Source organism: Emydura macquarii, unplaced genomic scaffold, assembly GCF_026122565.2.
Source record: "Emydura macquarii macquarii isolate MOO-44397 ecotype Brisbane River unplaced genomic scaffold, CSIRO-AGI_Emac_v2 contig_3477, whole genome shotgun sequence".
Classification (NCBI taxonomy): domain Eukaryota; kingdom Metazoa; phylum Chordata; order Testudines; family Chelidae; genus Emydura; species Emydura macquarii.
This window is the reverse complement of record NW_027133614.1, coordinates 601,787-629,136: the sequence shown is the minus strand read 5'-3', so window position 1 is coordinate 629,136 and position 27,350 is coordinate 601,787. Positions and strand designations below refer to the sequence as shown.

The following is a 27,350-nucleotide window of genomic DNA, read 5'->3' as shown; positions in this document are numbered from 1 at the left end:
AGCAGCTCTCTCTCTTGCTCCAGGCCCCGTAGGGAGAATTGCAGTGGCAGTCTTTTCCAGCTTCACTGCTCACAGGGAGACCCCCAGCCACTCCTGACCCAGTCCTTTGGCAGGAGCCACTAGAAAATGCTGGATGAGGGCTAAATCGGAGGGAGCCTCTGTTATACACTACCTACAGATCCCTACTGCAATTACATCACAGCTAGCGGCACATAAGTGTAACAGAGCCGTTCCTACTCGTATCCCAGAAATGGGCACTTTCAGACACTGCTGAGTCCTGTAGAGACTTCCAGTGTTACCCCCATCTACTTCTGGTGAGCAAAATCTTCCTCTTTCCACTGGGAAAAATGAATTATGGGTAATCCCCCAACATTTGCTTTTCGCAAACAACAAAATGTTGGTGCTGGGATCCCCCAGTTCCATGGCCAGAAGCTGAATTCTATCCTCCTCCTCTATTGCTAGAGGCCTGCACATCCCAAAGCACTTTTGACATTCATGCACAGAAGTCCTTTTAGCAACCAATGAAATGCAGCTACCTCTGGGGTACGGCATGGCAAAGTAAGCACTCCATAACAGCTTAGGAAGCAAAGCAGCATGGTTTTGCACAAGCCAAACCACTATACTTATACAGCACCCCAAATGTGCAGGCCTCTTCACCAGTAGATGATATGGGGGGTATATTAGGACTGACTGAACGTAATGCTCAGAGCTGGAATGTGGTCAGGAGACTGGGGCTCGAACCCCCTTTTCTTTCAAAAAGTGCTCATGTGGGGAAAGGGAGTAGGGGGCAGGAACTTGGCTTTCCATCTCTACGACCCCACTGCCCTTCTAGGAGCACAGTGACCGACCCAAGCACCATGCTGAGGCTGCGTTGGGACGCTGACCTAGGAAGAGCGCTACCTTACGAATCATCATCAGCACTTCCTGCGGCACTTGGCCTTTTCCTTGGAGGGCTTATGCCCAAGGACGGCCCTGTCCCAGGCCCGCTTGGCTTGGCAGCCAGTTTGAGGGCATCAGGGCTAGCACTGCAAAGAGATGGATAATACCACACTGCACGTGTGAGCATTTGGGGACTGAGATCTGAGCAAGTCGTGCTGCGCTCCACACCCCTCCCCTGCACAAAATTGACACCTCATCCCAGCATCTGCCCTCTGGGCTGCAGTCCCTGGGGGAGGGCAGAGACCACAGCCTCAATACACAAAGCAACAGAGCTCACAGCTTCCCCTCCCCCCAAAGAGAAGCCCCCTAGACCGACTTTACTGTGGGATTCCTGTCTCTGCAGCCAGGGATCAGTGCAGCAAACTCACAAATCTCATCTGTGGGCAAAGTGCCAGGGAGAGAGAACAAGGCCCTTTTGTCCCAGGGACCTCGCCTCCCAAATGCCAGGCATGACAAGGAGAACGTCCTCCCGGCGTCTTGCATGGCAGGCTAAGCCGACACTCTGGAGCGGGGTGGAAACCGGAGGAAGAAGGTGAAAGAGAGCAGCTCCAGCCTAATGCTAGGGGCAGAGATCCAATGCAGAACTCTTAATCCCTCGTCCATAAACACTTTGGCTCAGAGACCACTCTGGCAGCAGTTGTGAGCCCAGAACACTCTCTCCCCATCCTCACACGTGGGCACAGGCATACTGGTCCCCGAAGCCCAGCCAGGCTGTCCTCGCTCAGACAGGTCAGCTGCAGGGTCCCTCCCACACAGCCAGCGAGCACACGGCTATTCCATCCATGCCACTGGCTCCTCCTGACATCATAGCAAGCAGCCCCTGCACATTTGTTTCAATAGAGCATCTCGCCGAGGAAAATAGACCCTGCATTCGCCTCCAGAGACCCTGGGGGATTCACGATAAGATGATGTTTGGCTAGAAAAATCCATCCCCCTGAAAACTCATGACACAGCTTTTCTGGGCTGAGCGGCAGCCAGACCCTACAGGCACCTTCCAAACGGGTCTCAACAGGAGAGCCCAGCCTCGGAGGGAAGTGCGCCTGTTCCCCAGCCGATGCAGTGATTTCCTTCGTTTGCTCTGGGGTTCATCCATGGAATGTAATCAGAAGGGTGGGAATGGAAGCCAAGAGTCTGGGGTTGGTGGCCAGAGCAGGGATGGAATCCAGCGAAATCATCAGCTGTTCTTTTGCTCATTGCAACCAGGTGGCTACATAAGCAGTGTGGTGGATATGCAGGAACTCTGGCAGGGGCAGAGATGATACTGGCCAGCAGGACAGGTGACCACAACCAGCCAGCAGCCATCAGTACAGGTCACACCGTACTTTTACTTTTGGAGATTAAACTGCCAGTAGTGCCAGCCCCACAAGAGACCGTTGTGCAGCAGCACTCTGGGGGGATGGAGTTCAAGGGAAATACCAGCCCCCTAACGTACTCCAGCCCTCAAATCATGACACAAGCGCCACTTGCAACTCTAAATCTGAGAGGCAGTTCTGTGCTTTTATTGTATGAGCAACCCCTGCTGGCCATTGGAGTACATACAGCAACGCTCCGCTCCAAAAGGGGCACGTTCCCTGCAAACAGAGACCAGCACACCAGCTTGACACGCTACCTGACAGGGATCAGAATTGGTTCCCTGCTGCATGGCTAGAACAGCTCCATACCTGGCAGGCCACTTTGTCACAGGAGAAAGGAAAGTCTAGCAGCCTTTTGCAGAGTGTCAGCGAAAAACAGAGCCTCAAATCCTTGGTTTCATGGCTCTGAAGGTCCACGCTCCATTCTGGTCTGAAGAGTAGCATTCAGTCACACAATGCTGGCTGCAGAAAGGCCCCGTTCACACTCAGAGCCGGCTGCCTCAGGGTAATTGGGTACAGAAGGTCCCGCAGTAACAGCAACAGACTGGGACTCTGGAGGGAACTGATATGGCTCTTATCACCCCCATGACATACCTGCCTCTGAATCTCTGCCACTGATTTAGTATGCTGAGCCATTCATTTCCTGTTTGCCAAGTGGGGAGAACGCCTACTGCTGTGAAGGTGCGATGAAAGGTGCAAAGTATTGATGATGATGATGACACTTGAAGGTGCGAATGAAAGGTGTGACGTAAGTGCAAAGTATTGATGATGATGACACTTGATAAACAAAGTCACCACCTAAGCCTGGAGCCCAAAGGGATAATCCGAAGCTTGGCATGAATACAACAGGCATAAAAGTCAACGATCAGAACTCTGGAACCAGAGGAATGATCCTGCTACCTGCACTTGAAGGAGTGGGGCAGATGTCAAGGCTCATGCCAGGTGAACCAGAGCCAGTGTTTGGGAAGTTGCCCTTTAGATGCACTCCCAGGCAGGGCCATGATGCTGGGAATGTTCACATCCTTTATTCTAACCTTTCTCTGAAGAATCTCCAAGATGCAAAATCCCTTTCAGACAGCACTGAATAGGTCCCAGCCACTGAGAACTTCCCTCCTGTCCCCACAATCTGCCCTTATTCAGCTCCTCTGCAACATGCCAGCTCAGGCCATGCTACAGCTATTATACCAGGACTGTGTCAGGGCTCCCTATAAGCCTTCCTGGGGCAAACACCGGCAGTGGAAGCTGGCCTCACAATCAGACTGAACTTGGCAGGAGGGATGTTTGCCTCTCTCTCACGGGGCACTGCCCTTTGGATGATCCAATGGAAAGCACAAGGCTTTCATTCCAAGCCGATTTCATGCTCTCCTGCCAGCGTGCATAAAAGGCACAGCTCGCCATAAGGCGGCAGGTGGTTTAACACACCTTTTGGGTGGAGAAAGGACAGTAAAAGCAGTGCTAGCGAGAGCCAGGCTCACGTAGACCAGAGCCATGCCCTGCACCACCCTCCTGCTATTTCATTCCTAAGCTCTCTGATGTCTCTGCTCAACTCTGACCTGCAACACCCCTGCTGTTCCTGTTATCCCAAGGCCGAGCTCTCACCTCAGCTTTGCCAATGCACCTCAATCTCGACCAGCAGCACTTTCTCCTATTCCCCTGCTGGGATGCAGATTTGTCAGGGCTGTTATGTTCTGACCAGGGCTTAGGGAAAGAGGCATGGAAAGGCCTCCACATGAGCAGGGATCCTCAGGGCTGTGAGGAGGATACATAAGGATGGTGTGGTAGACGAATAACTGACAGAGAAGATAAATCAAGGGGCCTGCTCATCTAACCCAATATCATGGGGACAATCAGTAAAATTGAAAGGGGGCAAAATTAAAACCGATCAGAGGAAATCATTTTAAAAACACAGTTAACCTGTGATCTCACTGCCACAAAATCTCACTGAGACGAAGAGTTAGCAGGATTTAGAAAAGACAGGATACTTATATGACTGAACATTAGACAGGGAAAATCGTAAGGGCTCTAAATACTCATGCCTGAGGGTGTAAGTCAGACATGGCCTGGTGGAAGCTAGAAATTAAGTTCCCCTATGGGCAGGACATTCCACAGTGAGCATTAGGGAGATTACTGCCCCTTTGAAGCAGTGATACTGGCCACTGTCAGGGACAGGGTACTGGGCTAAATGGGCCACTGGTCTGGCAACTCCTACGTTCCTATTTCTCCTAAGGAAAGGCTGCCAGTCATAACCTGCTGCAGTGGCTTTGTGATGTGGGGATTCCAAGGAAGCAAACCTCTTCCCCACTTGTGACTTAAGGGACACTTTCCAAGGCACAAATGGGATGCAAGCACCCTCTCTGCCTTTTGAAAGTTTCCCCCTAAGCAAGATTTGAGCTCAGGGATTCCTCAGTGCAGGGAAGAAAGGTGAGTATCTGAATTCCACTGGTTTGCTGAGAAAGGGATGGAGAAAGCACAAAGGAGAAACTATCTTCCCCTCTCACCCAGGCAAGGTCTCTTTGAACAAACTCCCCATCACGTTTTCAGACGAGAACCTAAGCTGCATTTGGCAGGCCAGGCTGTTCCCCGCTCCAGGAGGTTTCACTTTAAAAGATCAGCATTCGTCCAATTAGATTCATGGAGCTTTTCCAACTTTGATTTATGGGCTTCCACCGCAGCCATCAGTGTGTGGAGACAAAATTCTCCAGTGTCCTGATTTTAAACACAGCCTCTTCTGCCAGAATTGAGAAGGAGAAGGAAAAATTGCAACAACAAGCAAATCCAGCCCTGGCTGTTGTAGCAATGGGCTGCAATGGGTCAGAACCTCCCTGCTTAGATTGTGTCAATGCAAACAAGCATCGAATGTTTCACTAACAGGGAATGGTACCTATTCAGCCCTGGGCGTGTGGGTGTGTCTACTTCCTCCAGTTGCTTGAGCTGGGTTCTCCCAGCACACATAGGCACCTCAGAGGGGAGGCAACCATGCCAATGACATCAGCAGAAAGAGAGCTCTGTACCTATCTACCATCTGTACACAGCATGTCTGAGAGCACGCACACCCTGCTGGCACAGGGCCAAATATAGATTTCCAGGCAAACAGGAGGCCAAGTGCCTACAGCACCTATGGATTAATCGATTCTGAAGCTGGGAGGGACCACTGTGATCATCTAGTCTGACCTCCTGCATAACACAGGACATTAGCACATGGTTCCCTTCCCCGCTGCCCACAGGATGCCAGTCCCAGTCGACTGCCATCATCACGAAACGAGCTCCTCCAGAGAGGTTGAAGGGCTGTGAACTTGCCCCAGAGAACTGCAGTCAGCAGCTTCCGCCTCTCAGCTCCAGGCATTGGACCAGCAGGTGCAGACTGGTCCATGAGACCCTGCTGCCCCCTCCCAGCTCACAGATAGCAGGGTCCATGCACACACAGGTGTTGTATGCATGAGGTTCATGACCTGCCTCCTCCATCCCCATGTCTGTTAGTCCCCAGCCCTGTGCACATCACTGTGCAGGAGTCTTACCTGGAGTACACTACAGAATGCTAGGCGGGTACAGAAGGTGCAGGCAATTACAGCAAAAGGTCCCTGGATAATGCTCTGACAAGCACCAGATGCTGGAAGCTCAATCCATGCAGCAATGTCACCGGAGACACACAGATGGCTTACAGTGTCACACCACCGGCTGGCCCATAGCACAGGACACCCTGCTCCATGTAACCCCAGGCCTCATGCAAGCTCTGCGGCATGGCCCACCCTAGCTTTCTCACTGGCAGGAGTCTGGAGGGGACAGCGGTAAGTCACAGTGTGCCCCTCATCTTCTAGCTGCTGGGGACCTTGCTGTTCTCGTGGTTAAGGCAAAGGAATGGAACCCCTGGATCGGAGGCCTGGCCCTAGTTAGTTATGCCAGTGACTTGCTGGGTGACCCTGAGTGTCACGTAGCCTCTGACAGGTTCTCCCTTGTGCAAGCCAGGAATAATGGTTCCCTCATTATTTACAGGATGGTCAGGAAGCTAAATCTCTGTTTATGAAGCACTTCGAGATCCCCAGATGGGAGAAAGCACAGAGGGAGTCATTATGGCAAGCTCTCCCCAGACCCTTCAGGATGATGCATAAAGGAAGTGCTAATTTCCCTCCTTGCCTCCCACTAAGTCACATAGTCACATCAGTGCTGTCCCACCAACCGTCTATAATCAGGGAATAACATCTGTGAGCATGAACCAATGCTCTGTCATCTACAGTTACGCAAACCTCAGGTGGTAATGGCATCACCAAGGCTGCATGGTTTAGTGCATGAGTATGGGAGTTCTAATCACAGCTCTGCCCCTGATTCATTGGGTAACATTGAGCAAGACCCTTAGCCACTCTGCCTCAGTTCCTTGATCTGTGCAATGGGGATAAATATACTTTATCCCACAGCAGTTGCAAAGATTCAGTGATGGTAAATCCTCCTCCTACCTCATGAAAAGTACGGCCACACCAGGAAGCTACTTTGATTGGAGACCTCTAAGGAAACGAATGTGCTGTAGGGAGTGATGTGGATGGCTAAAGCACTGGCATGCTTCCTTCTGAGTCAGTACTGAGCCAAGGATGCCCCAGCATACTGTTAGGGCACACAATGTTATTGCCTCTCAGATGAGACACAAAACCAGTTGTGTGAGCTCATGGCACTTTGGGGGAAAATAGGGGTGTTTCCTAAATTGGAATTTGGCCAGAATACCTACAAATCTCTCTGCACATTCCAAATGGACACTATAGTCTTCACTTCCTTTCCACGACTGCCATTTAGTGCCACTGTGGATTTCTGAACAGCTGCCATATTCCACCTGAAGGGTGGCTGCACTTCAGTGGCTGGTTGAGGGATTCACAGGCACCTCTAATTAGGCAATCAATTAGCAACATCTTAAACACACCCTGGGATGCATGAAAAGTACTAAACACACATGCTGTCTCACTGAGGTGCCCGCCTCAAACATCAGGGGATGGACCAATTGGCAAAAGCAACTAGTCTCTGACGGAGCCACCCAGTGACAGGAGATCTCCCAGCCCATGCTACAGGGCACAGACTCAGCCTTTGATCTACAAAGACTCCAGCTGCGATCTTCAAACACTCACGCCAGTGAGGAAAAAACCTCCAATTCCCTCCCCACCCTCTATCACACACACACACTTTCTGCAATAGCTCCCGGTGTATATTGGTGTCTCAACTGATCAGATCAACACTTACTGGCCTCTCCCAAAACCAGCTAATGACTGCATGAGCCCTTGCTGGGCTGGATAAGACAGGAGCAACAGCGTTAGAGTTAACCCAAAGTAACAATGTGAAAAAGAAACCCTCCTCCTCTCTCCCTCCCCCAAAGTAAAGTAACTACACTGTAGAAGTGAAGCAAGAAGAGGTTTTGTTTGTGGTTTTTGACAGCAACTTTGAGGAAGTTGCTCTCCTAACTTCTCAGTCAAAAAAAAAAAAAAAAAAAGCTAGAGCCCAGAGTGCAGCTGGGACCCTTCAGCCAGCCACACACAAGAAACGGTCACAGCAGGGGAAGGCCTCCTTTCTGCGGTTTGCAGGGATGCCAGAGCCAGGGGCTAGGAGAGGCACAGACAGAGGACACAAGGGAAAGACAAAGATGAAGATGCCAGAGGAGAAGGCTGGGGGTAGAAAAGGCACAGAGGCGGCGAGCAGGGGGCTGAGGACTCCCGAGAGCTGGAGCAGGGAATGAGAAGAGGGGTGGCAGAGCGGGCGGTCAGGGGGTAGAAAGGGCGTCGGGTGGCACTAGGAGTGGGTGCCCTTTCGGGGGGGGGGGGGCGGCTGGGCCGCCATGAGCAGCGGTACCCAGGAGGGGGAGACGGGGCCTAGGGTGACACGGAAGGGGCAGCCCATGGCAGGGGGCTGGCGGGCACAACGGCCCGGCCACTCACCCTGGACGTCGGCGGCCAGCGCCCGCCAGGTGGAGGCGAAGTGGATGCAGTGGCCGCACCAGGTAGCGTAGAACTCCACCAGCCAGGCGCTGGGCGAGTTGAGGACGCGGCGCTCCAGCGTGTCCACCTGCAGCAGCACCAGCGGGTCGGCGGGCGAGTAGAGGCCGCCGGGCTGCGCCCAGGCCGGGCCGGCCGCCAGCAGCAGCAGGAGGAACGCGGGCGGGGGGTAGCGTCGCCTCCCCATCTTCCGCCGCGCCGCAGTGCCGGGGCGTGAGGCCGGCGGCAGAACTTTGCTGCCGAGTCGCAGCAGCCGCGGCTGCCTGGCCGTGGCCGGGGGGGCGGAGCTGCAAGCTGAGGGGGCGGAGCTGGGGGGGCTGGCCGGGCGCCTTCCCGCCCCTTTCTTCCTGCAGGCTGCAGCCCCTGCGCTCGGGGCCGGCTCGGCTCGGCTCCCGTCCCCAGTCCAGGGCTCGGGCCGGGGGTCCGATGCCGGTAAGGCCCCGCCTGGCTGGGCTGCAGGAGGGACGAGCTCCCAGGCAGGGCCGTCTTCAGTTCTGAGGCCCCTGGGCAGTGGCCAGGAGCTTGACACAAGCCCCGAGCCGGGGGGGCCCGTATTGGGTTGCTGTGACCTCTGTGCTCAGCCGGGGGAAAGGCGGGGTGGGGCCCCACAGTGCAGCAAGGGATACCACCTTCTACCTGCAACAGAGGCCCAGCACAGCTGCCTCTCTGCCTCCTCGCACACGAGGGAGGGAGACACAGACGTGTTTCACACCCCTGAAAGGCACTGGCCAGAGGCCCTGGCGTGAAAGAGACAAGACATCTCCCTGCATTAGAGGGGGCACAGAGTCCAGTGCTGGTCACACTGCTTAACTACACAGCAGCTGCCAGAGCCCCTAGTTCTACACACACAGATTTTAAAGACAGGTGTGAAAGTAGTTGCTCAGATACCAGGCTAGATTGTGGTACAAATACCTAGATCCATAGCTGCCAGGGCCCAGCAGTGGGCCACAAAGCATGACAAAGATGCAGCATTTTAATTATCCATCAGGACACAAATCATCATCAGCCAACTGAACCTGTTCAAAAATCATGATTTAAAAAAAAATATCAGTTACTTGCCTTGAGGGTCAGCTCCGGTTGCCTTTAAAAACATTTCTCTGTAACAATGACACCAGAAACATACTTAGAAAAACAAATCAACCAGAAATTCACATATAAGCGTTTGTCCCCAGGAGTTGGGAGTTCAAGTAAAACACCAAACAGTGTGAGACCCATGATAAAATCATGATGGCCACACAGATTCACACTGCGGGATTCATTCCTTTAGTGTAAACAACAGTAAGCTCAAGTGCATAAGGGAAGCATGGTCCCGTGGTTAGGGCACTCACCTAGGCCTTGCTCTGCCATGGGCTTCCTGTGAGACCTTGGATAAGTTAGTCTTTTGGTGCCTTAGTTCCACATCTGTACAATGGGGATAACACCATTGTCCTGCCTCACAGGGGTATGATATTAAAGATTGAGATGCTCAGATGTTACAGTGATGGGAGCCAGGTAAGATAGAGGGCTCCTTACTACTGCAAATAATATTCAGCAATAAAAGTAGAGAAGAAACTTTAGGTGTAGCCTATAAAACTATCCTGCTTGCTTGCATTCTATAGGGATATATCTTTTCTTATAAGATTTAAGTATGATTGTGTGATTATAATAGAGTGATATAATTTATTTGTGTTGTAATGCAAGGTAACATACAGGCCATATCCTGTGTAACAGCTACGTAATCATCACACACACATTTGGGAATAAGTGTTGAAAGTATGGCAAAAACAAGACATATGGTATAAATAATTAAGCAAGATAAGTAGATTTCCTCAGGACTTTTGACCTAGATGTTGAAAGGGGTGATGTCAGGTATTAACCAATACATCATAAGACTCGGGACCCTTTTCCTGTCAGAAAAACAAATATACAACAAAACCCACAGAGGGTCAAAAGGGCAAAGGTGAGATCATGGAAACTTCTGATAAGTGATGAGGATATCTCATTAATATACATGAACCTGCCAGCCTATGACATGTGGGTACCCCACTATTCTGGGGGTAGGAATCCAACTATGGATTTAGAAGGAGGACCCATATTCTCAGGGTATAAGAAGGGGAAGATTGTGCTATTTGGTGCGATCGTCATCTATTCCTGCTTGAAGCTTCTTTACTCTTAGCTCTCCGCATTGCCTACTCCACCCTCCCCCCCTCCGGAGGTGAGACATCTCTCAACCAGGTCATTAGGGAAGGTGTGAGTATATTAGGCTAAAGAATATCATAGATATATATTATATAAGTCTCTATAATTAAGATTGTCCTATCCATTATTCATTTGATTGTTCATTTACTCTATATCAGTCATTTGTTTATCATTTTATGTTATCTTAATAAATTATAAAATTATACAAATTTGGTTATCATTGAAATATTCCTGTGGTACCCCCAAGAGTCCTTATACATTCTTCTGGAGCCTGGTTAGGACACGAACCTCATGATCCTCTAATCAGATCAATTGGCAAACCTATAACCCTATTCAATATTGATACAATTAAAATCAGGCTACAAGGACATCTCTTGAAATGAGGGGAATATGAGAGATGTGCCTGGAAAAAAAAGGTAATTTTACTTTAGAAACCCAGAAGCAAAATGGATTTTAAACCATATTACACAGAGCCCTGCCATGAGCTGGTAGCACACACACTACAGAAGAGACTTCAGCTTGTTTTTAGAAAAGCGATTAGAGAGCCCCTACCTAGTTATTCTAGGACAATATTTTTATTCAGGGCTTTTTAATTGTTTAAGAAAAGCCATGGCATGGAAATATACAGAAAGTCAGAAGTCAAGCATTTTTCTGTACCCCAGATCATCTTTATTTTCCCATTTTGTTTGCAAGCCAAACATTGCAAATTAATCCATACTCCATGCTTCTTCTTTTACCTTGTTGGAGAAAAATTCTCTGTTGGTGTCATCTGCAATGGAACTGGGTCAGTTTACATTAGCAGGAAATTTGTTTCACAAATATCTTACTGAACCCTGGTCTACACTTACCTGGAGATTCGGCAGCAGTTGACCAGAGTTATGCAAACTATGGCCTGGTCTACACACTGGCGACGGAGGTTGACGTAATGTCACTTATGTCGATCTCCTAAAGATTGCGTCTACACTGGCATGACTTAAAGCACGGCAAAAGTCAACATAATAAAACCACCTCCGCAAATGGCGTAGTGCGTAATTCGAATTTCATGGGTTGCTTTTGCATCAGTGTAGACAGAGCGTAACGTAATTCGACGTTAATGGCCTCCGGGAGGTATCCCATAATGCCCCGTTGTGACCGTTATGGACATTCGCGCTTGGCTGTTACGCGGCCACGCAAACCAGAAATGGCCCCTCCTCTCATACCCCGGGAATATTTGAATGTTCATTTCCTGTGCAGCCAGCGTGGAAAGAGCTTTGTAGCTGAACTACTGCAAGGCCCAAACGCGCTCCCGCATGGAGTCGACCAGAGGTCTTAGATCTCATCGGTTTGTGGGGCGAGGAGTCCGTTATGGCTCAGCTCAGAGATAGCAAAAGAAATTTGGACATTTACGGGAAGATATCCCAGGGCATGATGGAGAAGGAGCACAACGGACACACAGCAGTGCCGCATGGAGATCAAGGAGCTACGGCAGTCATATAAAAAAGCTAGGGAAGCTAACAGCTGTTATAGCTCCTCGCCCACAACATGCCGCTTCTATGAAGAGCTGCATGCAATTCTCAGCGGCGACCCCACCACGGTACCACCATGCAGCATCGATACTTCCGCTGCATCCCAGTCCAGGGAGGATGAGGAGGAGGGGGATGAGGAGAGCAGGATGCAGGAGAGCAGGGTGTCCGTTCTCCCCGACGGTCAGGACCTATTCCTGACCGCAGAGCAGTCCAGCAACACACAGAACAGCAATAATGATCCCAGGGAAGGCACATCTGGTGAGGTTTTTTTTTCTTCTTAGCAGTTATGTCCTTTTAAATGGGAGGGAAGGGGATTTTCAGGGGCTTGGTAGACTTTACTGGGAGAATAGCATCTGTTATCCTTTGCACAAGGTTTCGGGGGAGGGCAGCCTTGTTTCTTCCTCCACGGTAGGATACTTTGCTGTGCCAATCAAGTGAGCTGGAATCATGGCGGAACACAGCATCGCGGCATAAGGGCCAGGCCGGTACCCCGCTGCGTGCAGCAAATCTTCCCTTTCCTCCTGCGTTACCCTCAAGAGACTGACATTGCTCACGGTCACCTAGGGAAGACGGTGCATGTTTAAAGTACCCGAGCTACACAGCCGATACCCTGTACCTCTCAAGTCCCCATTTTATTGGGCTACTGAGTCACTTCAATAATTTTGCTACGGTATCTGATGAGACTATTAACCCGGCCTCGCTGTCCTCAGCTACACTTTGGCCACCTCATCCCAAAACGGTCATCTTAATTAAACTGTGGCGCCCGGTCAGCTCTCTCATACAGGACATTTGAAATGAGCTTTGAGAGATACTTAAGCCTCTCTATAGCAGAGTAAAGTGCCCCTGGCTTACCATCTCTGTAATGGCACAGCAAGCCGACCCTTCTGAGATGCTTGGAATGGAATATGGTCTGGCTTAGCCTTGTGCACACTAAGGAGAGTATTTTATACATTGTTGCATTTGCTTCAGTTTTCTGTGTCTGCTAACAATGGCAACGTTGTGCATTTCTTTTCATTCTGTAGACACCTCGGCCTTGGCACCCTCCTCTAGAACTGCTGCGGAAAGACTATCGCAGATCAGAAAGAGGAAAAAAAAAATCGAGGGACGACATGTTTGGCGAGCTCATGAACGGCTCTGTGGCTGCTGAGACAGAGCTCCAAGAGTGGCGGCTGACCTTGTCCCAGAACATGGACATGGAAAATTGTAGAGCAATGCAGGAGCATGAGCACAGTACCACGCAGGAGATGCTGTGAATCATGCGCAATCAGGCAGACATGCTCAGGCAGCTTGTGGAGCTTTAGGAGGAGCGGTGGCTGGACAGAGTCCCGCTGCAGCCCCTCCAGAACGCTCCTCCACTTATGGCTTTGCTGCTCTCCCTCTCCCCCACCCCCAGGGGCCAGGCTGCAGTACGTGGTGCACTCCACACCGGTGGAGGCAAGCAGAAAGCAGCGGTGGCCACGCTGATAGTTGTCCTGTCACGCTACCCCTTGAGACTGTGAATGAACACTCGCCCACCACCCCCACCGACTTGAAGGTTCATAAATAAAAGTTTGCATCATTTCAATATGTCTCTTTATTAATTCATAGCTTGTTTGGGGAGGGATTTGGAGAGTACTGATATCAATGGTGGGGGGATGGTAAGCAAAGGCACAAAACATACAGAAACAGAAATCAGTACTGCATCTCATTGCAAAACCTGGTTTTCAATGCTTCCAGAAGGCAAAGTGCTCTGCGGTTGGCTCTGAGCATATTGCTGCCATTTGCCTGCTCAAAATTGGGGGCCAGTCTTTCTGCCTCCACAACGCAACCCTGGGGGAACCTTTCCCCCTTTGCTTCGCACACGTTATGACGAACACAGCACATAGATATAACTGATGGGATGTTCTTTTCACTCATGTCCAGCCTAGTAAGGAGACTTCTCCATCTGGCCTTTAATTGTCCAAACGCACATTCCACCACCATTCTGCAAGTGCTTAGCCTGTTATTAAAACACTCCTTGTCGCTGTCAAAGTGCCCGGTGTATGGCTTCATTAGCCATGGGAGCAAGGGATAAGCAGGATCCACCAGGATCACTACTGGCATTTCCATACCCCCCAATGTGAATTTTTTGGTCTGGGAAGAAAGTGCCTGCTTGCATGTTAGAGAACAGCCCCGAGTTCCTAAATATGCACGCATCATGCACCTTTCCAGACCACCCCACATAGATGTTGGTGAAATGACCCGTGATCCACAAGGGCCCACAGCACCATGGAAAAGTACTCCTTGCGGTTTATGTACTCTGTCGCTAGGTGTGCAGGCGCTAAGCTAGGACTGTGTGTGCCATCAATGGCACCCCCCCCGCAGTTTGGGAACTCCATCGTGGCAAACTGGTCCACTATGTCCTGCACGTTTCGCAAAGTCAGTACCCTTTGTAGCAGAAGTCTATTGATGGCCCTGCACACTTGAATCACGGCAACTCCCACTGCAGATTTACCGACTCCGAACTGATTCCCAACTGAGTGGTAACAGTCGGGGGTTGCCAGCTTCCACAGAGCGATGGCCACTCACTTCTCCACTGTCAGAGCTTGTCTCAAGCGAGTATTCATGCGCTTCAGGGAGAGGTACAACTCTGCACAAAGTTTAAGGAAAGTTGCCTTTCGCATATGAAAGTTCTGCAGTCACTGATTTTATCCCACGGCTGCATAACGATGCGGTCCCACCAGTCTGTGCTGGTGCAGGACCAGAACTGGCGCTCCATGGACTGCAGATGATGCGTTATGGCCTGCAGCAATCGGGAATTGTGCTGCTCGATGGCTTGTAGCAGGGCAGCCTTGGTGACATCGCTGTTGTCTGTGCTTCGGGTTCTCACTCTCCTTTGAAAATGCTCAAGGATAAACCGCGAAGTATTTATGATGCTCAAAATAACAGTGCAGACTTGAGCTGGCTCCATGTCTCTGCAGCAATGGCAAGTGTGCGGCATAAACCAATGGCGTGAAAACTGGTTTCCTGTTTCTTTGGGGCAAGAAGGGAGGGGGAAGAAGCGTTGTATCATGGGACAATGAAACTCGTCCCAACAGACCCCGCAGCTAGTTGCACTGTGGGATAGCAACCCACAGTGCACTGCTTTGAATGTCGACACAAGCGTGGCGAGTGTGGATGCATGAGCCTGGAGCAAGGAGCGTGACGTAGACACACTCTAGCGACTTTTAAAAATCCGCAGGTGAAAGTTGATTTTAAGAAAGTCGACTTCACTCTGCAGTGTAGACATAGCCTACACAGAGTAGCCTGTGTAAGTCCCGTTGACTGCTGTGCTTCCTTTCTGTGCGCCATCTTCACTGCACTGCGCCGACGTGAACTGCGCAGTGCTACGCTACTTAAGGGAGTGGTTTTACACAGTCAACTTCCTGATCGATCTCACAGCGGCAACTTTGCTGCCGTCAGTATAGATATGCCCTGAGAGTTCCTTGCTCTGGGTCCCTTGTGCTGTGACCATGTCACTGACGTTTGTGCCCTCTACATGCAACCCAGTGTTTACCTTGGTAACACGCTCACTCATCAGTGAAATCATTTTGTGTTACCATCACATCCACCCATCCGCTAATGGATAATTAAACACCATGGGGAAAAAAGCACAGAATTCAGGGCTCCAATGACAAATGGAATTAGGTAGTTCCACTTTTGAATTCAGAACTACCGTTAACCTCCGTGCCCCATCACTCACAAGAAAGCATGGCCTTAGTCTCTGAAACCTGCTTCTATGTACATATATTTGTTTAAACTGATAGCCCCTCCTTTTCTGAAGCTCATTGCCTAGCAATTGCCTATCATTTGTCCCTCCTCCTCCATCTTTACAGTGGTGTGCATTGGGAAGCAATTCAACACCTAAATACTAATATTTACTGTTGTGTCTTAATCTTCCTTATTTTATATAGACAGACATGGGGGGAAAAACACTTAACAAAAGCATCAGGATAGCACGTCTGCAGTTAATTATCATGTGAACTTACTGCTGTCCTTCTTACCCTCCTTTGTCCCAAAACCTCCCTATTCTTGGTCACCTACTCCCCCATTGCAACATGTATAACAGACATTGCAAGCACTCTGGGGCAGGAACTGTGTCATCCTCCTTTGTCAGAGCAGCACATTTTAGGGCACTCTAAAAGTCTCACACATTAATATGTAAAAGCAGAGACCAAATTAACACCTTGGCCTTTTGACAGCTTGTGTTTCAAATCCACTGGTCTCCCAGGAATCATCATCATTAATGGCACCCTCCCCCCTTTATTTATGGCCTTGTTTATTGGTTCAGGTCTCAGAAATTTTATCTTCCCAGGGCTCCACCTAGATATTTAGTATGAGTTGCTCTGCTAGAAAAACAGGATTCTGAGAGGACATTAGCATTCCAGCACTTGACAGGAGACACAGCCAGACCTTGCATGGAGTAGTTGTACGTGACATGACTACTCTGCGTTCATGAGCAAACCATCTTCATGCAAGAGGGATGTTTTTACCTTGACTAACCCAACCAGGCCCCAGTCTTGAGTGGGGCTCTTAGGTGCTATGGTAATAATAAATATTACAAATAAAAAATTACAAATCTTCCATCTGAATGAAATGAGGAACTTCAATGATTATCCCACTGTACAGTGCTTTAGTTCCCAGGGAGATTAGTGGGAAGAGCCCACTGCTTTAGAAACACAGTGGGCTCTTTGGTTGCCAGGGGTAAGACTAGACACGGGTTTTGCGTGAAGATTCCAGTGCATTCATGAGACAATGCTTCAATGCACAGGGAATAGCACAGAGATCCTAACACGTTCTAGCAGGTTTGGTTGCATTTTACTGGGGAGTGGGATTAGCAAGTAGCTATTTCCACTCTCTGGTAGCTGTGGTTACGGCCCTGGATGCTTCCTAAACATTACTGCCCTCTGGTGCATATGGCTAGATTTCCAGATGGCTATATCATTTATATCATGGCAGTGCAACAAGGTTCTAGAGACGATCAGGCTCCCAGTGTACCAAGTGCAGTGCTAACATAGATAGAGACAGTCCTTGCCCCAGGTCAGTGTTCCGAGGACTGGGACAGATTAGAGAACCCAGAGAGACTTGCTCAAGTCCCTGTGTCCCCAGCCTGGAATTCACCCCACATCACAGATGTAATTTGTGTTAACCTTTTCTTCACTGCTAACGCCATCAAAGGCCCCTGCCTACACTGCAAAAATAACCTCATTGGTGGTTGTGGCTAGGTGATTATTACATTCTTATGGCATTAGAGAAGATTAAACATTTCAAGGAAGTCTCAGCTTTTTTACAAGACATCCTCATCATGCTTCTCGCTATGCTTACTCATTCTTCCAGACAGGACATTCCAGTCCCATCATATGAAGTGGAAGGAGACTCAGGCTCACTCAGCCCTTTCAGGATTGGAATTATTTAATTTGATTGGTTAAGTTCTCCTCTACTCTAGCAATTGCAACAGATGAGTCCATATCACCTGCTATGAGAACACAAGAACTGCATCTTTGCTTGCAAGGCATTGGCAAACCATTTGCAATGCCCTATCTCTTCTAAGGGGTGAGTTAGAAGACTTGAGTCCTGACCTGGGCCTTCCACTTTTCTGCCATAGAAATGACCGCCTGAGCTGTTGCTTTACTGTATTGATTTTTTTCCCAGGGCACACTGGTTTATGTCATTTTAAAGAGACAGCAACTTGATTTCATTAAGTTACTCTAGCATCATGAATGACAAAAGTGTTAAAAAATCAATTACTTATTCTCTGTCAGTTCTGCTAAAGAGGCCACATCATCTATTTTAATTAACCCAAATCCCTTGACTCATTCTAGCTGCAACAAAAGCATCTTTGTACATGCAGCAGTCATGCGGGGTGAAGGGAAAGGGTCCACACCTCAAATGCTTAGACTCCTTTCAAAGTGAAGCACAATGTTGCAAGTTATTTTCCATGTTTCCTGCTGCCCTAGGAGCTAGATTCATGGAGCTTGTTATGACTACCTCTTCATTAGTCCAGCAATAGCACTTTGCTGGGGGGAAGGGAGGATGGCATGCATATCCTCATTCATTGACTATGTGCTTTTTCATTGTGTAATCTTGCCTGAATAGCATTTTTTAAAACCCTATGCTAAAGAGGAGACTGGATGTTTTCTTCCCCTGGAACTGGAAAGAGCTAGACTGTAATTGCAAAAAACAACAGCCATTGTGCTAGAAGAATTAATGAGGGATCAGTTTCTTTCACATCTTTTCCTGATGGATGAATGTCTATAAAATATATGTATTTTAAAAGTCTCATGGTGAATTGTTTTAAGATGAAATCAACAAGAGCAAAATTGGTTCCTTATCTCAATGTTAAGGTCAGATCTCTTATAGCTCTTGTTCTAGAGGTCATTGAATAAACAGTTTTTCCATAGACTTCAATGAGCTTTGGACGAGGCCCATATTGCAAAAGATTGATTATTCTCATACACTATAAAAGCTCTCTGATGGGTTGTATTCTGGATTGGAGAGGGGGCTAAGAAAATCCAGACTGATTTTACTTGTATTCAATCCTTGGCTTAGTTGAAGGGACTCCATGAAAGCAAGTGCTAAAAGATTCCTTACCTGTGTAGCCCTGTCAGTCACAAAGTTCAAAAAGGCATGAGTCAGCCTCAAATTGTCATGAATGTCTTAAAAATGTGATTTTAAAATTCATGTGGGGGTCTTTCCAGTTACCCTCTAGTTTCTGAGATTTTAACAGGTCATGTCTTCAAGCTTTTCTCCACAGCCAGGAGCTAGGGCTTTAAGACAATCACTAAACATTGGTGAGACTTGTGTGCTGAAATCACGAGCGTTGACAACACTGCCAGTGTGACTAGCACTTGACCCTGGGATTTTCAAAGAGCCAGAGGGAACAAAGTATCCAGTTTCCACTGAATTCCAGTGGACAGGTCTGGTAGTACCAAGATACAAATTATCAGTGTATCTGGGCCTCCCTCTATTTTTTCCCCTTTAAACCCAATTTCTTGCATGTCTAACAGATTTATGTATAGTATTTTATTTAGAATCACTCAAGATACCACCTAACTAAGCAGTACAGGGGTTAAAGAGAGAGACAAATCAGACTTCAAATACAGGCCCTTGTTCAGTGTGTTGGTGGAAGCTACATGAAACCGATCTCAGTGGGATGATTGCTTTTGAAGAGCGCCTTGAAGTCCCACATATTTAAACTCCAATGTGGAAAACTAGGCTGAGATTAACATCTAGACTGAAAGCCAAATAAGCTTCTTTTTCCACTCTTCTAAGGTTACATCTGAGTTGCTGGAGAAACAGAGGCCACTTTTCCTCATGTCCCATTTCTTCTCTATCCTACTTTAAATACACCCTTCTATAACACCCTCTGCACTCTATCTTTGTAACCATTTTCCTGTTGCCGCTGTTCTTCATCTTTTCCTGGGAATTTCATGTGTATTTCAAACAGCACCATATCCTGGACAGGACAGAAGAGTACAGGAAGAAGGAAGATAATACCCAGGGAGGATGGTCATTGCTACATTTCTATTTGTTCATTGGTTACTTCAGACTCTGCTGCATCTCACTTCCTTCTCCAGCAACCAGTGCACTTCAAAACACTGTGTTTTGCTTGCATCTGCAATCCTGATTACACCATCTATGTTAAACATCGTTATAAGCCATACCTATTTCTTCCTGCCTTCCAGTTACCCATGTTTTGGGCTGAACTCCAACGGACTGGTGACATCAGGCCAGTGAGCCGCAACTGTCTTCTCCCAATGCTTGTGTTCTGAAGTTGGCTCCTGCAGCAATGTCTTCTGGCTAGCTCCTTTTTTTCTACCACCCATTCAAATGAAGGACTGAACATTCCAGAAATGCTTTGCAGAATGCTCCACAATCTGAAATAGTGTTACATTTCAGGCCCATGAGTGTTCTTCAAGCAAGGCATTTGTAGGATGTATAGTCTCAGATTAAGATGCAGCTGAATGCATGATAGATGCCAGACAGTGCCCACTAGAATTAATGCTGTGGACTTTAAGAAGTGCCATTACCCAATCAGAGAATTTCATTAGGTAACAAAATTCTAGGGCTGGGAGAACATGTTTAAAAGCATTTATAATGTGATTGCATACTTTAAGTGGTACAGGGAAGTGTTTAATATGGTAGCTAGCCAATGTGAAATATGAACTCGCAAATCAGGGAATAATATGTGATTGCATCAGCTGGTTTACAGACTGTCTTGGGAAGGGCCCAAAGCAGTGATGTGGCAGCTTGCTGTGCCACTCTCCAATTAGCTGTGGCAATGTTGTCCTTTGCCAAGAGGTTTTCAAAAATGAAGACAAATTCATAAGATTAAGTTTCCAATCTGAAACGCACCCAAGACTGATTCCCAGTACATATGCTCCCATCATGAGCATAGGCATTATGACAGTAGCAAGTAGCAATGTGTCCTAAAGGCCAGGATATGCAGAGGAAATTATTTCAAGAGTGGGGATGGACAACGAGGCATGCACTCCCTGTTTGTTAACAAGGAAGCACTCATTTAGACACTACTGTGTTACACCCACTTATCCAGCAAACAACCCACCTCAGTGCTGTGGTTTGCCTCGCATTTAGATTGAAGCAATCAGATCACTGTAAGCCTTGATTGTAAACTGGTTCCAACATGCTAAGAATTTTCCAAAACATTCCTTATTGGGGATGAAGTACTTTATTCTCAGCTCACTTCCCATTTAAACAATTTCAACCACATGCATGAACACAGCTACAGCACAAAGAACAAATTTGAAACCTGACATGGATTGAGTCCTCCCTGCAGACCAGATGCTTTGGTTTTATTTGTAAGAACGAAAGGTAACTTACCTTAAAGTAATTGTGATTCTTCCACATATGTTGTCCGTGTAGATCCCACTTGCAGCACGCATGCATCTCATGCACGTGAAGATTGCCCAAATGGGTTGTGCCCCAGTTTCCCCATCTGTAAAACGGGGACAATGATGCTGACCTTTGTAAAGCACTTCGAGAGCTACTGATGAAAAGCATTATATAGGAGCTAGTTATTAATTACTATTATTAATGCAATATTCAAGTTGTGAAATCAAGCACTCGAATTCTCAGGAAATGCCAAAAAGGTAAGGTTGCTCTGGCAACAACAACTCTGTCATGATGAATATAGGTAGTATTGTTTATGCCTCTCTTCCTTATTAAACAGAAACCTAACCAATTACTTTGTCAATGTACAGCATAAAATAAATAGGACGTGTAATATGGAGGAGTTAAAATAGCTATAGCAACTTTAGTTGCAGGAACATCTTGACCAAAGTGCTTGATTTTGCATTAATATGAGGCTGGGGTTTTTTTGTTTTTGTTGTTTTGCATTTAATAATGACTAGGGCTGGCTGCCACATTGTCATGAATCCTATGATTTCTGCAATTTCATCATGGCTGCTCAATAGCCCTCTGCAGAGCTCCATTAGCTTTCATTTTTAAACTACTACATTTCTAGCTCTTACAATTATGAAGATAATCTTACAAATATGAACCAAGTATAATGGATGCAGGCTGCCTTCCTAACTTTCTACCAACAAATAGCACTTTCTAGAGAACATTCCTTTTTACTATATAAAGATGGGCTCAGAGATGACAAGAGCAGTTTTATAAAACCATGTCATTTAGGAATATATAACATAACTTAGGAACATTTTATCCATATCTTAAACAGATTGTGGATATTTCCTATTTGAAAAGAAAACACATTTTTAGTATAATTTTAAAATGAAGATTTTTAAAGTCCATTTTGAAAAGTTTACCATGACTCATTTTTAATCTTTCCAACTAAAATTGTGAGTTGTATTTTTGCAACAACAAAGAAATGATTTTTCCATTTTTTGCCATGATATTCAGCCAGCTTTAACAATATGCAAGGACATGCCATAAGGTATTATCACAATTAAGGCAATTATAATGCGATTTAGTAGATTGTAATTGGGAGCCGAAGTGTAGCATCAGCTATTTGTGTAATTACACTCCATTTTATAAAGAAGCAGGAAATAAGACAGTTAATTTATAAATCAGTTTATTTACAGGTTTTATCATCAAAGTACATTTCAGTTAACAAAGATATTTACACTGGTGTACACAGGGACAACCCTGGTTATTTTACAGCTCATAATTACAAAAACCCACATCCTTAACTCTACTGTGCAAAACTGCACTGGATGTGATTATTGGCTGAAAACTGGTCTGGAAACCAGGTTAACAGGTCATTTACACACACAGTAAACAGGTTTATTTATTTTAATATCTGCACAATACAGTACACATGGAGAGAGGGTCTCCCAAAGGCGACTTTGCAAATGTATATAAAAAGGCTCTGCAAAGTCAAGAAAAAAACCCTATTAAATGCAGGTTAATTACAGTACTCTTTTTTTCATCTGTATATATTTTTGTATTTTTGATTTTTATATTTCAAATATGTTCTGGATATTTTGCTTTTCTCCATTTTAGCTGATTTGTAAACACTTCAAAATTCCTACAATTTGAACTAACTACCTTGTAAGTTTCAACTGTTACTCTGCTGAAAAGTAATTTATTCTCCTAGTATTCTTAAGGTATCAATGGGAACTCAAAGTTTGAACTGCACTTAGTTCTTTGCAGAATAGTTATTTAAATGCTCTCTAACGCTGTGCTACTAAAAATCTTTTGCATGTACACAATTTATTCAAGTATTGCAAAAAGCTAAGGCCACTTTTTCAAGAAAGGAAAGTGAACAAGATAGATTTTTCAAATAGGCCACAAAACCTTATGAGTAACAAAAGCTTTTCTGAAAGGTAAAGTAGTAATATCCCAAATCTGTAGCTCAGGAAATATCCTACCATGACAGAGGTGGTCACTCTCCATAATCATACAATCCTGGGCTGTTCCATGTTGCATTAATAGCCCTTCTCCTAGGCTGAAAAGAGATGTCTTCATACTGACTCCATCCAACACTTTCTGACTCTGCTACAGAGGGCTCATCCTATTTTCGGGCTCAGAAAAATTTTGGCGTTTACATGTTCCCTCAACCTTGGATTTTCCAACACTGTTGCACCAAGATAATTCAACCATGACCCAAGACAGAACACTTTGGGCTTGAGATAAAAGGGGGTAGGTGAATTCAGCTTCTGTTTATTCAACTTAGGGCTTCCTCATACTGCTTCAACAATTCATCACAAAACCTGACCTGAAAGGACCATCACCAAGCCAGTGTACCCCAACACTTATCAAGTGTTGAAAATGTAATTTGACACCCATAAATATTTTATTCTAGGCTGCTCCTATTACAAATTGGTACCAAAAGTAAATGGTACCATTACTTTTACACAATTTTTTCTGCAGATGACACCCAGACTTTTGCTTACTCAAGCCAGCAAGGACACATCTTGAAAGATTGACAGTACAAGACACTCTCTGCTGGTGCACTACCATATGCACAAACCCTATGTCCCACCAGGAATCCTCAGAGATGTAGGGTCATCTTTCTATCTCAGCAAAGGCCCTGGGATCCTTGGGGAGGAAACTAACTTATTTCTATGATATCCATGCCACAGCCTTGCTTTGCAGGTTTCTCTCTTTGTGCTGGTACTCTGCTTTCTTCCATGACAGTTTATAAAAATAACAATATTTCTGTTGAAAAGAAGATAGGCCCAGGAAAGGGAATCAGATAGTGACCTGACTAGTGACACCATGCTGGTTAAACAGCAGTTGTAGTTTGTTTTTGTCAAATGCTTAAGACAGTTTTGAGGTTCATCATCATGATGCTAATTTACATACACAAGTGAATCACTCATGAAAAAGATGCACGTCACTCCACGAAAATCATCTCATTTCTGGACTGCTAGAAAGAATGTTACCACTGATACATGTGCCCTGTCTGAGGTGTTCCAAGACACTATGTGCTCCTGTTCTTTGCTCATTAAGCTCTCATGGATATGGCTCACCATTAATAACGCACACAGATGGTGTTGGCACTACTACCTCTAAGAATTTGATAGGATCCAAAGGCCAACATTTTTCAGTGCTGTCGCTAATTTAAATAATTACCAGTTGTGTGTCATTGTGCAAAATGAAAATATTCCAATGACAGTTTCCCAAAAATAAAGATGGAGAGAGAGAGGAACACAATGGAGCAGCAGCACAGGTATGCAAAGCAGGAAGCCCAAGAAACAAAAACAGATGGAAGGAAAGGAGCAGAAATCTCCCCACATGCATATAATTGGCTGCAATATCTTTGGGATGCCTCCTAACATGCTTCTGAGTGCACTCCAATACTGCAACATGCCCGGAGAACATGAATCTGCTCTGAGTCTCATCCCATGTTAGTAAACAGGACTTCTATTATTAAGGCATTAATACTCAATCCTAGATTGTCTGTGTTCATCCAAGAAACACAAAGAGAGGAGGACAGATTAAGAAAGCACTGAAGGGCATTGGGGTTGAACAGCTCCAAACATATCACATGGTGGCTTCCTATTGTCTAATGCTCTGGAAAAAGAACCATTTGTGAGAAGGAAGGCAACAAGGGAGCAGGAAATATTTTCACATCTTGTCTTCCAAGATCACTCCCTTAAACACTCCACAATCACTGAAATTTGTCCAGGTGAGGCTTTTTTCATAGTTTTTACAGTTTCCTTCCCACATTTGACCACTGATGTTTGGTTCTTTCTAACTCTTCTATACACCCTTCTATCTCAGGAAGCTGGAATTTTTGTGCAAAGAATATGGACCCTAGAAGTTTCCAGGACAGATGCAGTATTACATAGGTACCTTTCACAGATTCTGCTGTTTTCAAAACCTAAGACAGTGCAACCACTGCACTGGATTACTTTCCTTATTTCCAACTTAATAAATTATCTTAAAATAAGTTAAAAACCTCACAACCAAAAAACAATTATACAGGCAAGTACTGGACATCACTTTCTTTGGTGCATACACTCATTTCCCTAATCGTTCAAGTAACTGCTTTTCTAGTTTATTAGGGTTGGGTGGTAGCAAGGGAGGAAGGCGAGTGATTGAAGGCCAAAATTTTGTGAAGAAATGTTTTCCACTACTGCCTGAGAGAATCCTGAGTATTCATTTATCTAAGTGGTTCAGGAGCTGAAGAAATGCTGTACGGCAGGAAAAAAGCTGACCAAGGTCTAGTCTATTATGCCCAGTTTTTGGTGGCTTTTACCTTGCTCTTATTCTTGACTGATGCAATTTAGATAGGAAACAGGTAAGAATTCTTTAGATAAATGCAAAAAGCAAGCTCCTCCAATTTCCCCTGTGTTAGCCCACTGATCAGGTCTGGTACCACACCACATGAAGAAAGGTGGAAATAGACTTCAAAGGGAATGAAATTTACTCCAGAGTGGAAAAATTGATGCATATTGTTAGGACTCCAGGATACAAAGTGGTTAAGAATGTAACACTATTAATTGCTGTAATGTCCATTTATGGCTAAAAACTGACCAAACCAGTAGTTATCAAAATCACCTGATACACATTTCTAAAGACCACTTCTAACAGCAATTATGGGCCAAGTGACCAGTATCCCATCCTAACCCAACCACCTTCTGAGTACAATCTGAAGTTCATAGTCCCAGACCGATACCATGGAGAGGTAAAGACATATATTCTGCGTGCTGAATTGGCACAAAGGATGGTGTAAAGCCAGCAGCAAGTGAAGGACCATGCTTGGTTGGAACAACAAATCCAGTGTGAGGTCTCTAAAGGCATGGGGATGTAATACTGTGTTCCTTGATCACATCTGAACTGCCTTTAAAACCAGGTATGAAAGTCCAGCAGCAGTATTGCTATGGTGGAGATGTAGTATATGTCAGGAGTCAGAAAGCCCATGACGCAAGTAGTTTCACAGTTTCTGGTTTATTTTCATGGATGTCACACAAGCAGTAGTCTCCCTTGTTTTTCATTTATCTGGTTCAGAACATTAATAGTGTCTCTGATTAAGGCCTCAAAGATCCCATCTGCCAATTGCATCTTCACACAGAGCTCGTCTTCATCATAATTCACCCATTGAGCTTCCTCCTCATGGAGTTCCTGCACCTTGGATTTTAGAGGGGGGAAAAAAAATGTTAACACTCCCCATTGTTTCTTGGAATAGTATTCTTCAGGACTTCTAGCACAAGTAAAATGAAAGCATGGAAAATGTATAACACAGAAATAACTAGCAATGACAGAATTGTTTTATATATAAGTTGTTCCACAACAATTCTCAGAGCAGTAAAATGAAGAGTTATATTACACAGACAATCTCTTTTAGTGAGATAAATTAATTTTACCAAAATATTTTTACTTTTTAAATCTTTCCTCTTTGGTTGACTGTTCATTTTAAAGAAATTCATTCCATTTCTGTAAAAGTTTTGTGCTTGAAAAATACTACTGATGTAACATCATTCCTGATCAATAGTGTGAATTCAAAGTGAAATATTCTTAAAATTAATTGCTTAAATTCACATCACTACTAATTCTCCTGAAAGCAGAAGCAAAAATGCTGGCAGGCAATACTATTGTGCAATATGATACTGTAAAACAGTTTCTTTGTACAGCATATTTCATGCTTTAGTGGTTTTGAAAGCATTAGTACTAACTGAATTTTGTGGTAAGTACAGACAGATAATTTTTTAACAATTCGATGATTTTTTTTCCTCTTTCTTGTCCATGTATAGATCCCAAAATTCTTAATTTTGTTATTCAAAATTAGGTGCTCAGATCCCAAATGATGGGACTCGTACAAGAACATATGCAGAATTTAATCAGCAAATAATGCATAGTCTGAAGGCTGTCCAAACTGCATGTTACAAATATTACAATTTAAGATTAGATTTGAGTGATCTTTTGAGCATTCATGCTAAAGTTTTGCTTCCATGCATATTCACACTAGTAAAACTTGAGTGCTTCAACTTTCCTAGAAAGAACATGAAGTCAAATACAAATTTCTTTTGGATGCCAGAAAATAACTCTTGACAACTTTTCCAATATTTATTCAGCTTCAGTGCTAACCCACCATGGGCTATGAACCCTATATTTGGTTCAAGAGTATCTGTTTAACTTAATTAAAATATATTTACATTATATAATCGGAAAAGGAAATTAGGAAACTTCACTGTAGATAAAATCTGTCCCAAAATATGAATGGACAACCAGTAAGTAGGTCAGGCAGACATTACTTTGGAATACATGGTCAAATCAAGGGTGAAAAACATAGCTTGAGACAGCTTTATTAGTTATGATATCAATGTCTGCAGTATTTTATTTTATTTATGTAATAAGGGAGGAGCGAAGGAGGGAGAACTATAATAAACTCAGTACCCTCTTCCTGTTTAGTTTTTTGAGTTATCTACACTGGGGGACTTTGTCTGCTGAGAGAATGAAAGGGGACAAGCTACTGTACAAAAATT

General features: G+C 45.6%; 2 protein-coding genes across 7 annotated transcripts in view; both read right to left on the bottom strand.

Moving 5' to 3' along the window:
• Positions 1–20,881, bottom strand: part of QSOX1 (quiescin sulfhydryl oxidase 1) — a 44,910-nt gene extending 24,029 nt beyond the window's left edge. The window contains exon 1 of one of the 2 annotated variants that reach the window (XM_067535074.1): positions 20,776–20,881. Coding sequence is in view for 1 of the 2 variants with exons in the window: in XM_067535073.1 (XP_067391174.1) it covers positions 8,198–8,441 (244 nt within the window). In the remaining variant the exon portion in view is untranslated. Of the gene's footprint in view, positions 1–8,197; positions 8,515–20,775 lie in introns of those variants that run through there. The other variant, XM_067535073.1, reaches the window with a different exon arrangement.
• Positions 20,882–21,971: 1,090 nt separating this feature from the next.
• The window catches only part of CEP350 (centrosomal protein 350), a 123,937-nt gene continuing 118,558 nt past the window's right edge, over positions 21,972–27,350 (bottom strand). For all 5 annotated transcript variants that reach the window (XM_067535212.1, XM_067535215.1, XM_067535214.1 and 2 more), the window contains one exon: positions 21,972–25,995. In XM_067535212.1, coding sequence (XP_067391313.1) covers positions 25,831–25,995 — 165 coding nt within the window. In that variant the 3' untranslated portion in view covers positions 21,972–25,830. The remainder of the gene's footprint in view (positions 25,996–27,350) is intronic.